The sequence below is a fragment of the Thermoascus crustaceus genome (assembly GCF_041956765.1).
Source record: "Thermoascus crustaceus strain CBS 181.67 unplaced genomic scaffold VTN00scaffold_2, whole genome shotgun sequence".
Lineage (NCBI taxonomy): Eukaryota > Fungi > Ascomycota > Eurotiomycetes > Eurotiales > Thermoascaceae > Thermoascus > Thermoascus crustaceus.
Window position 1 is genome coordinate 600,377 of NW_027192528.1, and position 11,667 is coordinate 612,043.

Sequence of the window (11,667 nt, forward strand, 5' to 3'; positions counted from 1 at the left end):
ATATGCCGTACATAGCGTCTACCTATCCTTCCGATTGAATGGTAATGATGACGGACAGGGCGCTTTAATTATACCGAACTCACTGAAATGCATGCCGCTTTTCTTTATGTCCTATTTACGTATCCAAAGGTCAGTCAAAATGAGCAGGGAAGACCACAGGACCCGTCAAAAAAAGTGAGGAAGCAGAAAAGAACAAGAAAAAGAAACCTGAAATCGACATTACCTGCCACTGGGCATCAGAAGGAAATTCGGCGAGAAATCCAATGATTACCCCTCCATCACGGGGCCGCAATGTCTTTGTGGAGACATCGTGGAATTTTCTCCTTATGTGTCCCTCGTCCCCCAGGTCAAGGCGATCACCGAAGTTTGTTATTATCTGTGATGGCACAAGAATTAGCTTAGTAGACCATGGCAAACCCTCTCTCCGATGGCACAAAATTACTTATGCACTGTACATACACTAACAGTCAGGACTTGATCCGTGAACCACTCCTGGCTGATGTATCCGCGACTTGAGTCATGGAAGCAGGAAACCTCCACCTCCGCTATTATTTCTCCTGAAGTTTAGGAAGTAGTAGTAACCTGAGTCACGATCGTTCCACGTTCTCATCTTATTCTTGCGGTAATAGGACCGGAAGTCGGCACAACCCCCGACTTCAGGTCGTAATATATCCTCATCGAACGAAGTAATGACAGGAGCTCCCCATCGTTCCCATCGAAGATAAAATAATTAAGATGATGGTATCTAGGGGCTCTGCTGTGGCGGCTGTAGAGGTATTCGTGGCCAAAATTTGTGAATATGTGCTCATTCAGGTTGACCCCCTTCGGAGGGAGGTTGAGTTCCCAGGGTCTTGACGTTCTCATGCATATATGTGGTTTGGGTTGGTGCAGTTACCGGTTTCCTCCATTCGTGATTCACATCCCATTGCGACGAAATTCCAAGTCTACATTTTGTCAGCGTACATATCAAAACAATAAAGTGAAGAAAGTCTTGACTCACGTTCAGTGCTCCGCAGATGATATTATTACCCTGAAGATCCTGGTCATTAAAGAGAACGCCGACTGAGTAACTCCCCTTGTCGTATCCTGTAATCCAACTCCCTGACGTTCCCTCGTACGTAAGTTGGACATCACGCACGCCCTCTTGATCGAATTTTGCTCCGGGGTAGACCTTTATTCCTAATAGCAGATAATTTCCAGGGTGGCCCACAAATGAGAAATAGACTTTCTCGACGACCGATGGGATATGCATGGACTGAGTGAAGGCGTTGGCCTTGCAGGCCGATTTAAACATCACGATCCAGTCAGACAGAACAGAATTGCTCGAGACCTTCTCATGAGTAACCAGTAACCTAACACGCAAGAATTCGGCTCGGAGAATCTTTACGATTCGAAAGATCCGTACTCGATTTGTTAGACTGGAACAGATTCTTCTTGGGTCAAGTACGGCTTCAGTCGTCAGGCACAGGGCCCTCCAGTCGAGCGACGACGGGTTATACGCATCCACTTCATAGAAGAGATCATGTTGGAAACGGCTCTTCCAGTATCCTTCTGGGACAATGAGGCCAAATGAGCAAAGAAAACATAGAATTCAGATGATCCAGAACATAGTACAGCAACTCGGGAGGAAGACTATCCAATACCGTCGGAATATGTTGAAAGACGAAAGGCTCGCCACTTACTGAGCTCTTGCTCCCTCCAGAAGGCAATATGCATCGCTGTATCATAGAGTGGAAATGTGGAATTTCTGTTGGGTCCGTTGGGAAGCTGATGGCGTTGTTCAGGAGATCAGCATGTTCTCCATTCCATATTATCTTCAAGGCCGTGATCAGATGTGGGAGATCAGCGTCTTCTATCTCACCCACGACTTTCTCCAGGAGTAGCCAACGCTTTTGATGCATCGCGTAGCCATAGAGCTGCTCATCTTCTGGCTTAGGACCGTCCATCTATTGACAAGGGGTTATTGGATTAAATCTAGGAATCTCCGGCGAACGGATAGTTGCTCTAACGCTGTCAATTCCTGACACGAATGGAGCACGAGAGTCATTCACAGAAAATATTACTGGATTTAGAAATGGTCAATTTTTCTCGCCATGATCTCAACATGAATAGAACCGGAAAGAAAGACCACGAAGCGCATACTTGCTTGATATTTCTCTGCCCATGTATCATCAAGCTTCTCTCGGTCCCGTGAGATGAACGGGAATATCGTGTAGAAATGCGAACCGCAAACAGAGCAATGTGAAGGAGTAATAGGCATTTTGAATCCGCTTCGACTCTCTAAGTCCGGTTGTATGCAAGATCAAGAGGATGTCGTATCAGGCGCTTGGGCGTATTATTAGAATCCGAGAGATGAAGGACGTAAGATTGCACAGGAGAAGGAAGATATGACTAATAGTGGGAATCTCAGTAGCGAGAATACTGATATTACCTAACGAGGTATGCGCCCGGAGAATATTTCATCATTCTGCTTATGAGATCCGTTCGGACATGCTTTTGATCGACGGCGCATGCGGGGAAACATGACGAACATGTGGTAGCTTTTCATCCAGCGGGCCGCAACCACTGTTCAGCTAGTCTAGCCTGGAAGGAACGCGATTCTCGCTTGGTTCGGTCTGGCTGGAGAGTCAGTAAAGCTCTGTTGACCGATCTATATTTGAGGAGACCAATAGACTGTCGGGTTTCTTTTAACAAACACAGGAATAGGATGTACCGTGTCCAACCTTAGGCGGATAGTTGTGCAGTTTGAGTTGGAGGTAAGAGTTAGGCCATGCGTGATCACGGGAGTAGCGCTGTCTGCCTAAATTGTACCAGGGCTCTAAGGCTGCTACCTAACTGGAGGCCTGGATGGAGACCTACGCATCCCGCTTACCTACTAAGGGACCTGTTCTACCAGCTGTAGATATGGCGATCTCTAATTATCAATACCCGTGCCCGGAGCGGAGTTTCCGATCCATTGTTCCCTTAAAATTGGATCCTACGTACTAGGCTTGCGCAGGATGAAGGCCAAAATTCATCTATTCGTTAGATATGGGTTTCAGCAAAAGCTAGCCACAAGCAAGGTCATACAGATCCGCAAAGATAGCGTTCCTGAAGTTTCATGTCATGCGCGTCGAGACAAACATCAATCATCTTAAGCTACAGCCGGAACATCTCGCTGCGGCTCCCGATGCCGTCAAAGACGCAGGTGTTGTCCAAAGGGACATACTGCCTCGTAAGCACCTTGAGCGCCTCCTGCGCAACCAACCCGCCTGTAAGCGACGAGATGTTGTGCAGCTCACCTCCCTCCGCGCGTCGGAGCTCCTGTGCCGCTTTGAGGACACGCTCGCGTGCCTCTTCATCGACGGAACTGGGATCGCCAGCGGCGATGAGATTAAGGAGACGCTCAATGTGCGTGTTCCACTTGGCTTCATCGTCGAGAGAGGTTTTAGGTGCCTTGCCATTTTGGATCTCATCGACAATCTCATCCAAAGCTTGGAAGGCGATGAAGATCGGAACCACGGACTCGGGGAAACCCAGATTGTCTCTGATTGTCTTGAGCGTTTGCGTCGCATTCTCTTCTATCTGTGGGATATCGCGCCCGTGAATAACCTTGATATGTGCTGCATTCTTGCAGAATATCTCTACCTCCCTCTCCGAGACTGGGACCGGTCTTGACCCCAGCTGCATCTCAGTAGCGCGGACCGTTTCCAGGACTTCCTCTAAATCCTTCCGTGCCTTACTCTTATAGATATTCTGGAGAGCAATGTAGTCTGCCGAAGTTGCTTTCATATCTGGGAGCGATCCGGGAAGTGGCAGCACCCCGTGCTTGTTATAGAAAGCACGGATGGCCGAGGCAATGATCCAGAAGTTATCCGAGTCCTGCTTCAGGTTCACACACTGGTCCATCTCAAAAACATCACGTATGGTACTCCGCAATAAAAATGGGTTTATGCTCTTCAGCACAGCTCCAACGGCCTCGTCAAAGTTCTCTTCCCCTCCTTCAGCATTGTCCGTCCGCGCGCCAGCTCGTACCATCTCCCGGAATTCTGTCTTCTCTTTGTAGTTCGACGGGACATTGCCTCCATGCGCTGCTTTCCATTTCTCGAGGTAGTGCAGCAAAAGCAAAATGTATGGGACGTGGCCGTGTTGGTGGTCATCGAGCGAGTCCAGGTTACTGATACGAGCACCAGCAGCGGCCAGCTCTGGCCAAGGGTTCAGCAGGCGCAGATCCTGCGTCGAATCCGGATCTGGATGCGTCTCTACTATGGGAAACTCAGAAGGAAGCTGAAGAGAGAAAGCGGAATAGAATCCAACAGAGTGGGTATAAATAACAGGAATTCCAAGTTCGCGGGCGGCCTGGCAGACGGCATCAAGAGAGGAGCGTTTCATAGGACCGGAGATTAGGACCAGTTTGTACTGCGGCAAAAAATCTGGGCGCTGGAGAAGCTCTGCGATCGGCTGTCTGGCTGTTAGCTGGCATAGCAGGAACATGTATCAGGTGGGTTCTCCAAGGCATGTGTGTGTACCTCGGCGTAGAAGCTGCCATCTACGTCCGGATTCAGCTCCTTCAGCAGTCTGCAGGTCTCCTCCGCTCTGGACTTTCGAAGACTGTCCTCTTCTAGGAAGAAATTGACGCCCAGGTCCGACTCTGTGACAGAAGCGGGGTCCACGATCGTAAACCCCCCGATCCCAGGCAACACGAGGTTCTTGAGCGCCTCGACTCCGACAACGCCAGATACTGCCGTGCCATCGCCATCTATGGCACCGTCCGAATTGACGAGAAGCACGCGGGACTCCTCCAGAGCTTGCTGCCCGCTAGCAGCCCATAAGCGCAGCTGTCTGTCATACTTCCTTTCTTTAGAAGAGGGGCCCACGAGGGCTCCCGGGAAGGCGTCCGTCATGAAGGAGGGGTTGATGGAGTCAACGAGCGAACTGGAGAGGCAACGAGACGAAGATCACAGGTACAAAACAGGGAAAACACGGGGCCACAGGAAGTCTCCCGACCTTCCTCAGAGCTCGCCCGTCCGCGGTGACAGCAGAAGCGATAACAGAGCACCGCATCGCAGCTCGGCGCATCACGACGTCGGAGTGGAGTCGGCCCGGATGCGTGGGCGCGTGCGAGCCTATGACGCAGACGGTTCCCCGCCATCCCGCGAGCCGCAGATCGGCTCAAAGGGAGCTCAGGCACAGCTGACAGGTAAGAAAAAAAGACGACAAAATCCCGCAGGCTGCCGGTCGAACAGGGAGCTGAGCGTCTGCTTGTCCCGTGCGGGTGATCCTGGCGCTGTCGGGCGTCTGTCCTCCGGGCACTATATCCTCGAGTTTTACTTAACAAGGCACCGCAGGGATTCAATTGCGGACAGGGCTGCTGCCATGGAATACATCGCGTTCAGATCACTCCTCGCCTCGTGAGTTGCGGAACTCCCAAGCTCTCTGGCTCCATCAATTCCCCACACATTCCAGCAAAAACCCCAATTTTACCCGAGCATGTGCGGCGACTAAGGAGCGATCTCTTTTTATATGCAGGGCAAGACGTGCCCTTCTCCAGCCTCCCACCTTCTCTACCCCTCGTGTTGCTGCTACGGCTGCCCTCCCCGCTCTCTCCCCATATCACGCTCTTTGCAGGACCGCACCCGCCTACCCCAGACCTCTTCAATCCCACACCATGGCCACTCTCTCGCCCGTCGAGGCAGCTAAACGCGCTGCCGCCAAAGTCGCCGTCGAAAATCACTACCCTAAGGACGCCAGGTTCGTTGGTATTGGCAGCGGTACGACGATCGTCTACGTCGTCGAGGCGATCAAGGAGCTAGGCGTGGATACTTCACGCACTAAATACGTCCCCACGGGCTTCCAGTCCAAGCAGCTCATCATTAACGCTGGCCTGACGGCCGTCGAGTTCGACGCTTTGCCCGAAGGCACCGTGCTGGACGTTGCGTTCGATGGCGCCGACGAGGTGGACGACGACCTGAACCTGATCAAGGGCGGAGGTGCCTGTCTCTTCCAGGAGAAGATCGTGGCCCTGCAGGCTAAGCAGTTCATCTGCGTTGCAGGTTGGTATCCCTGTTTCAAAGAAAAAGCAAAACATAAGATAGAATCTCATGCTAACGCACGAACTAAAAACTAGACTCCCGCAAACTCCAGTCCCGCCTCCTGACGGGATGGAAATACATCCCTATCGAGGTCGCCCCCATCGCCGCCCGCCGCGTTCTCACCAAGCTGAAGGAGATGGGAAGCATCAACCCGGCCATCCGTCTCGCTGCCGCGCCCAAGGAAGGCCCCCTCAAGACAGACCAGGACTTCTTCATCATCGACGCACCATTCCCGCAATTGCTTCTGCCGGCTGACGTCGCTGCGGGCAAGGACGGCAGCGGAAAGGCAGGCGTGTGGGAGGTCAACGCACTTTCGCAGGCCATCAAGCAGATCGCCGGTGTTCTGGAAGTCGGTATCTTCTCGGGCTTGACCGGTCCTCAGGCGCAGGCTGCCGGTGGAATCGGAGGTCAGAGACCAGTCGCTGCGTACTTCGGTATGCCGGACGGCTCGGTGACCGTGCGCAAGGCCGCTGCTTGATTGATGGATTGTGTGTTTTCGTTTTCTTTTTCATCTTTTCCTTTCATTTTATGTGATTGATGAATAGAAACTATACCTTTATACCATGTAGAACAGTGGGCGGTCTTTGTATCTTACATGTCAACAACGCTTTTGATCTCGACCTCTCGTAACAGAAGTAGTAGCAGCAGTAGTAGTAACCCGTCACCGATTCGCCAAAACCGTTTCAAGCAGACAGATAGAAAAAGAGAGGGGAAAAAATTGAGCAGTAATTACCATTTTAGCTGACGAACGAGGACTTACTTCGCCGCCTTCCCCTTCGCCTCCGTCTCTCCCAGTTTACGCACGTATATCTCGACCGTCCCCTCGGAGACGTCCTCCTTCCCCTCTTCGAATCCAGGACTGATAGCGATGGCAAGGTACATGCCATTTGAACTAAACGACAGCGCAGCCACGCTGGACGGATACTTCTGGTACTGCCTGATCCTCCTCTTCGCGATACCATCCCACAGCGCCACGACGCCATCACCGCCTCCGGAAGCGAAGGTCCCATGAATGGGGTGGAACGTCAGTGCATTGACGGGGTACACCACATCGACATTATCCACCGTCTGTCTGTGGCACTTGAACGCGTACTTCCGCGCCTGCGATTCGGGCGAAGGGTCGAACCACTCGACCGCCACACGGCCCTCGATGCTCGACGAAGCGTACCCGTCGTCATTGGGCATGCAGGCCACCGCGCGCGTCATGAACTTGAGACTGCTCTCCCGGCGCTGCCAGGGCTCGATCTCGATCTTGTTTGGAGGCTCCCGGTCGGACTGGTCGAAGAGCAAGGCCAGGGACTTGAGGTCGTAGATGTGCAGGGCGCGCGAAGCCATGGCGACGACGAGTTTGGTCGGGGTGAGGGAGAGCGAGAAGGGTTTCGATGGCAGGGGGATGGTCGCGGGGAAGGAGTCGAGGTTGGGGTCGGTGCGGTGGATGTGGAGTGTCGAGTCCCAGGAGGCAGATATGACGAGGCGGTGCTCTTTGCTGTAGACAACGGATTTGACGCCTGCGTCGTGGCTGCTGAGGACGGTTTGGGTGGAGGATTGGACGTCGATCCTGTTACATTGTGTCAACGGGACTGTTCAACGTGGGATTATCCTCGCGCTAGTAAGAATGAAAAATGCGATGTACTCACTTCCTCACATCCCAATCCAACCCAGCGGTAAAGATCTCATTCTCATTCTCACCGAAGCACACATCCAGCACGGGCGCTCGGTGCGCGAACTTCTGCAGCAGCTTTCCTTCTTCACCTACATTCCCGTTCTCGTCACGTAGGTCATATAGATAGACATTCTTATCCCACGATGACACGACGAACCGCGTAGAGTCTGGTTCCGGAGAGAACTTGAGGGCGGAGATGGCATCGGTGGGCGGGGATGCCACGGTAAATTGGTCTGTTCCAGCGTTAGCAAGTAAATTCCTTGAATTGTAAGAGTTGCACACGTACTGGAGGACATATTGATGAAGAATAGAGGGCAGAATAAAGCGAGAAAGCCAACGGCTCACGGTCTCGTCGTTGCCGTTATCCTCGACTTGTTGATGCTGATCCCGACTGCGACTCAAAGCTTCGCGCTGCTCTGGACCCGGCCCGTTTTCTGCCTCGCCTCACCGCCTTGCATCATCCCCCTCGTCTAAAGCCAAGCCCCCTCCGCCCGCATTATTGGTCTGATATCCAGATCTACCTGCTACACTGATTCACGCCACCACCAGGTGGTTCAAACACTCGATCATGCCTTTCGCGCAGCTGGTAATAGGGCCCCCGGGCTCGGGGAAGTCGACATATTGTAATGGAATGCACCAGTTCATGGGCGCCATCGGACGGAAATGCTCCGTCGTGAACCTGGACCCCGCCAACGACCAGACCTCATATCCATGCGCGCTGGATGTGCGCGATCTTGTCACGCTGGAGGAGATCATGGCAGAGGATACGTTGGGGCCGAACGGAGGCATATTGTATGCGCTTGAAGAGTTGGAGGAGAATATCGAGTGGTTGACGGAGGGGTTGAAGTCGCTTGGAGGTAGGTACCCGCGCTGCGGAGTTGACTCGAGATGATGGACATGACGCTGATACTGTTGGTTGTTGCAGATGACTACGTCCTCTTCGACTGCCCCGGCCAGGTAGAGCTGTTTACGCATCACTCCTCGTTACGACACATCTTCTTCCAGATACAGAAACTCGGGTATAGAGTCTGCTCCCCCGTCCCCTTCCTACCTTGCCTTTCTTTATTACAGTACAGCATGCTGACCTCTGTCTACAGTTAATAGTAATCCATCTCGTCGACTCCTACAACCTCACCCTCCCATCGATGTACATCTCCGCCCTCCTCCTCTCCCTCCGCGCCATGCTCCAGATGGACCTACCGCACCTGAACGTCCTGACCAAAATCGACAACCTCTCCAACTATGCCCCTCTCCCCTTCAATCTCGACTTCTACACGGAAGTCCAAGACCTCACCTACCTCCTACCGCACCTGGAGGCCGAGACGTCGCGGCTCGCGCACTCCAAGTTCGGCGCCCTCAACAACGCCATCATCGAGCTCGTGCAGGAGTTCGGCCTCGTTGCCTTCGAGACCCTTGCGGTCGAGGACAAGAAGAGCATGATGAGTCTGCTGCACGTCATTGACCGTGCGAGCGGGTATGCCTTTGGCACCGCGGAGGGCGCGAACGATACCGTCTGGCAGGTCGCTGTGCGGGAAGGGTTGGGGACGATGGATATCCGGGACGTGCAGGAGCGGTGGCTCGATCATAAAGAGGAATATGATGAGATGGAGCGGAAACAGTGGGAAGAGGAGGCCAAGGCTCAAAAAGCGGCGAGCGGCGGCGCTGCCGGTGATGATGATGACGACGATCTTGACGAATTTAGTGGGCCGCTGCCAGACAGCGGGATAAAAGTCATACGAAAGTAATGAGTGTATCATATCTTATCATGTCATGTATCTATCTGCATTGTACTATAGACAGGGTATCTCGAGATGCATAAACCAGAACCGGACATATAAATAATACATATGCGCCACCAATTCTTTTCCTTCTAAATCAATCCCAACCCAGGACCATATCCACTCCAAAACAATCAACAGGTGACAACTCACTCGCTCATACTCTCGACGTCCCCATCCTTTTCATCTTCACCCTCACCCCCAAACATACCAACCTCCATCTCCCTCTCATCCACCGCCGCTGCACCAACCAACCCCCCCAAAACACCCACCTCCTCCCCCCTTCTCATCTTCACAATCTCCCTCCTCGCCCTCCGGATCGCCTCCTCCTCCGCCTTGCGCATGGTGCCAGAGACCCTGATGACGCGGAACACGCAGGGGCGTGTCGAGGGCACACCGGAACCGGGACCGGCGGTTATTGTCTGGCGTTTCGATGTTGGGCCGCCGGGGACGTAGGACATGTAGGTCAGGGCGGCCCAGACGAGGCGGAAGGAGGCGCGGGGGCAGCGGATGATGGCGGTGGAGGTTGCGGGGGAGAGATATTTTACTGTTTTTGGTTATTAGTTAGTTAGCGATTGATAAAAGACGTAGACGAAGCGGAAGAAGGTGGACAGGGAGAGATATATGAATGAGGGCAAAAAAGGACAATATCAGACAGACAGGATAAGATAAACAAAGCATTTATTTCAGAGCATGTTCCCACGAACGAGGCGGTGCAGCACAGGGGGGAAAAAGGATATTTATAACACACAAGAGCCGAAGGTGAAGTTTAAGACTGGTGTATACGTATATTCTCAAACAAGCCGCCTGACACGGCATTTGAGAAAAAAAAAGAGCAAGTTCAATTCAAGTCAAAGGTTCCCCGTCTCAACTTCGGACCATTCCATCAATGTACCCAGAAAAGAAACAGAAGAATGAAAACAACAGGAAAACAAACAAATAGGTAAGGAAGAAAGAAGAAAAAGAGAAAAGACATACCACTAACACTCCCACCCCCCGCCCCTCCCAACCTCCCGACCCCCCAATCCCCAAACATCTCTGCCACTTCCTCGCGCACCATCTTCGCCAGCAGGCCCGGCGTCAACGCGTCCGACGTCGGGGCGTGGATCTGGAGATGCGAGCGGAGCCCTGCATCATCACCACCTAACAGACGTGATGATGACGAAGATGATGATAGAGGAGGAGTAGTGGCGGGGGACGGGTAGAGGATGTCGACGAGGAGGTAGCGGTGTTTGATACGGACCATGATTGGGTAACTTTCTTTGTTTCTTTAAGGCTGGTCTACCTACGATAGGTAGGTAGGTATGTAGGTAGGTATCCAAGAAGTTGAATTGGATAGTTTGATGTATGTATGGTGGCTATGCCCAGCAGTGTGTTCTTGGATGTAGAGCAGCGATGCGCGTGTAGGTCTGCGCGTCTTCTTTCCGGTCCAGACTTTTGTTTTTGTCCTTTCCGATGATCTCAATTGAGACCGTTGCGAAGATAATAAAAAAAATTAAAATATTGATATAAAAAAAAAGTGAAATATAAATCCTCCCGTCTGGATGGATCTCTTATTGCAATGGTGCAGCAGGTTGATCTGATAGGTCCGATACGAAGTGAAGTCAGCCCCGGCCGGTGGGTTTTTTTCTGATGGACGTTTCGGGTTAGCATCTCCGGATGCTTGACCTCTAGCATTTATTAAAGTTTTGCTCCACGACTCGATCTTCGCCGTTCGCGGTTCGGCGCAAGGTGCTCCGGATTCTGTTATGTAAGCCGGTTGGTTGTCTTCGTGGTGTGAAAATGGATAAACGAAAAACAGTCTCTTAGAATATGGATATTTATGAACCTCGTCTTCCCATTTATTCTAATATAGTAACAACATTACTGTCACATAATAGTATTAATTATTTGTCGAAGGCCTGCTTGGGAGTCCTTCAGATGAGCCAGCACGTGGAAGGTAGAAGGAGGTCGTACCCACACGAGCTCGAGCTGCTCGCCGCCCTTACCTACCCGACCTACCATCATACGATGAAGACGGAGAACCTGGGATAAGAAATCATAAACAGACCATGTACCTAAAAACCAGGTATATATGGTATACTATGTAAGTGGACCGCAATTTCAATTCTTTTCTTTTATTAAAGAAATAAAAATAAAAATAAAAAATAAAAAT

General features: G+C 51.9%; 6 protein-coding genes across 6 annotated transcripts; 2 read left to right on the forward strand and 4 right to left on the reverse strand.

Annotated features, from left to right (window-relative positions):
- Positions 1–18: 18 nt before the first annotated feature.
- VTN00DRAFT_3726 (uncharacterized protein) lies at positions 19–2,260 on the reverse strand (the record flags this gene model as incomplete). The annotated part of the gene is made up of 9 exons (XM_069430075.1): positions 19–111; positions 224–376; positions 460–557; positions 896–944; positions 1,001–1,352; positions 1,508–1,632; positions 1,683–1,946; positions 2,010–2,062; positions 2,143–2,260. The coding sequence occupies 9 exons, from the start codon at positions 2,258–2,260 to the stop codon at positions 19–21; spliced, it is 1,305 nt and encodes a 434-aa protein (XP_069289247.1).
- Positions 2,261–3,138: 878 nt separating this feature from the next.
- On the reverse strand, positions 3,139–4,883 carry VTN00DRAFT_3727 (uncharacterized protein; the record flags this gene model as incomplete). The annotated part of the gene is made up of 2 exons (XM_069430076.1): positions 3,139–4,440; positions 4,509–4,883. 2 exons carry the CDS (start codon positions 4,881–4,883, stop codon positions 3,139–3,141), a joined length of 1,677 nt encoding a protein of 558 aa, XP_069289248.1.
- Positions 4,884–5,647: 764 nt separating this feature from the next.
- On the forward strand, positions 5,648–6,549 carry VTN00DRAFT_3728 (uncharacterized protein; the record flags this gene model as incomplete). Its single annotated transcript, XM_069430077.1, has 2 exons — positions 5,648–6,032; positions 6,107–6,549. The coding sequence occupies 2 exons, from the start codon at positions 5,648–5,650 to the stop codon at positions 6,547–6,549; spliced, it is 828 nt and encodes a 275-aa protein (XP_069289249.1).
- A 278-nt stretch (positions 6,550–6,827) lies between these two features.
- VTN00DRAFT_3729 (uncharacterized protein) lies at positions 6,828–8,030 on the reverse strand (the record flags this gene model as incomplete). Its single annotated transcript, XM_069430078.1, has 3 exons — positions 6,828–7,629; positions 7,709–7,967; positions 8,021–8,030. 3 exons carry the CDS (start codon positions 8,028–8,030, stop codon positions 6,828–6,830), a joined length of 1,071 nt encoding a protein of 356 aa, XP_069289250.1.
- Positions 8,031–8,302: 272 nt separating this feature from the next.
- On the forward strand, positions 8,303–9,479 carry VTN00DRAFT_3730 (uncharacterized protein; the record flags this gene model as incomplete). The annotated part of the gene is made up of 3 exons (XM_069430080.1): positions 8,303–8,591; positions 8,660–8,760; positions 8,832–9,479. 3 exons carry the CDS (start codon positions 8,303–8,305, stop codon positions 9,477–9,479), a joined length of 1,038 nt encoding a protein of 345 aa, XP_069289251.1.
- Positions 9,480–9,661: 182 nt separating this feature from the next.
- Positions 9,662–10,758, reverse strand: VTN00DRAFT_3731 (uncharacterized protein; the record flags this gene model as incomplete). Its single annotated transcript, XM_069430081.1, has 2 exons — positions 9,662–10,059; positions 10,491–10,758. 2 exons carry the CDS (start codon positions 10,756–10,758, stop codon positions 9,662–9,664), a joined length of 666 nt encoding a protein of 221 aa, XP_069289252.1.
- Positions 10,759–11,667: the final 909 nt, after the last annotated feature.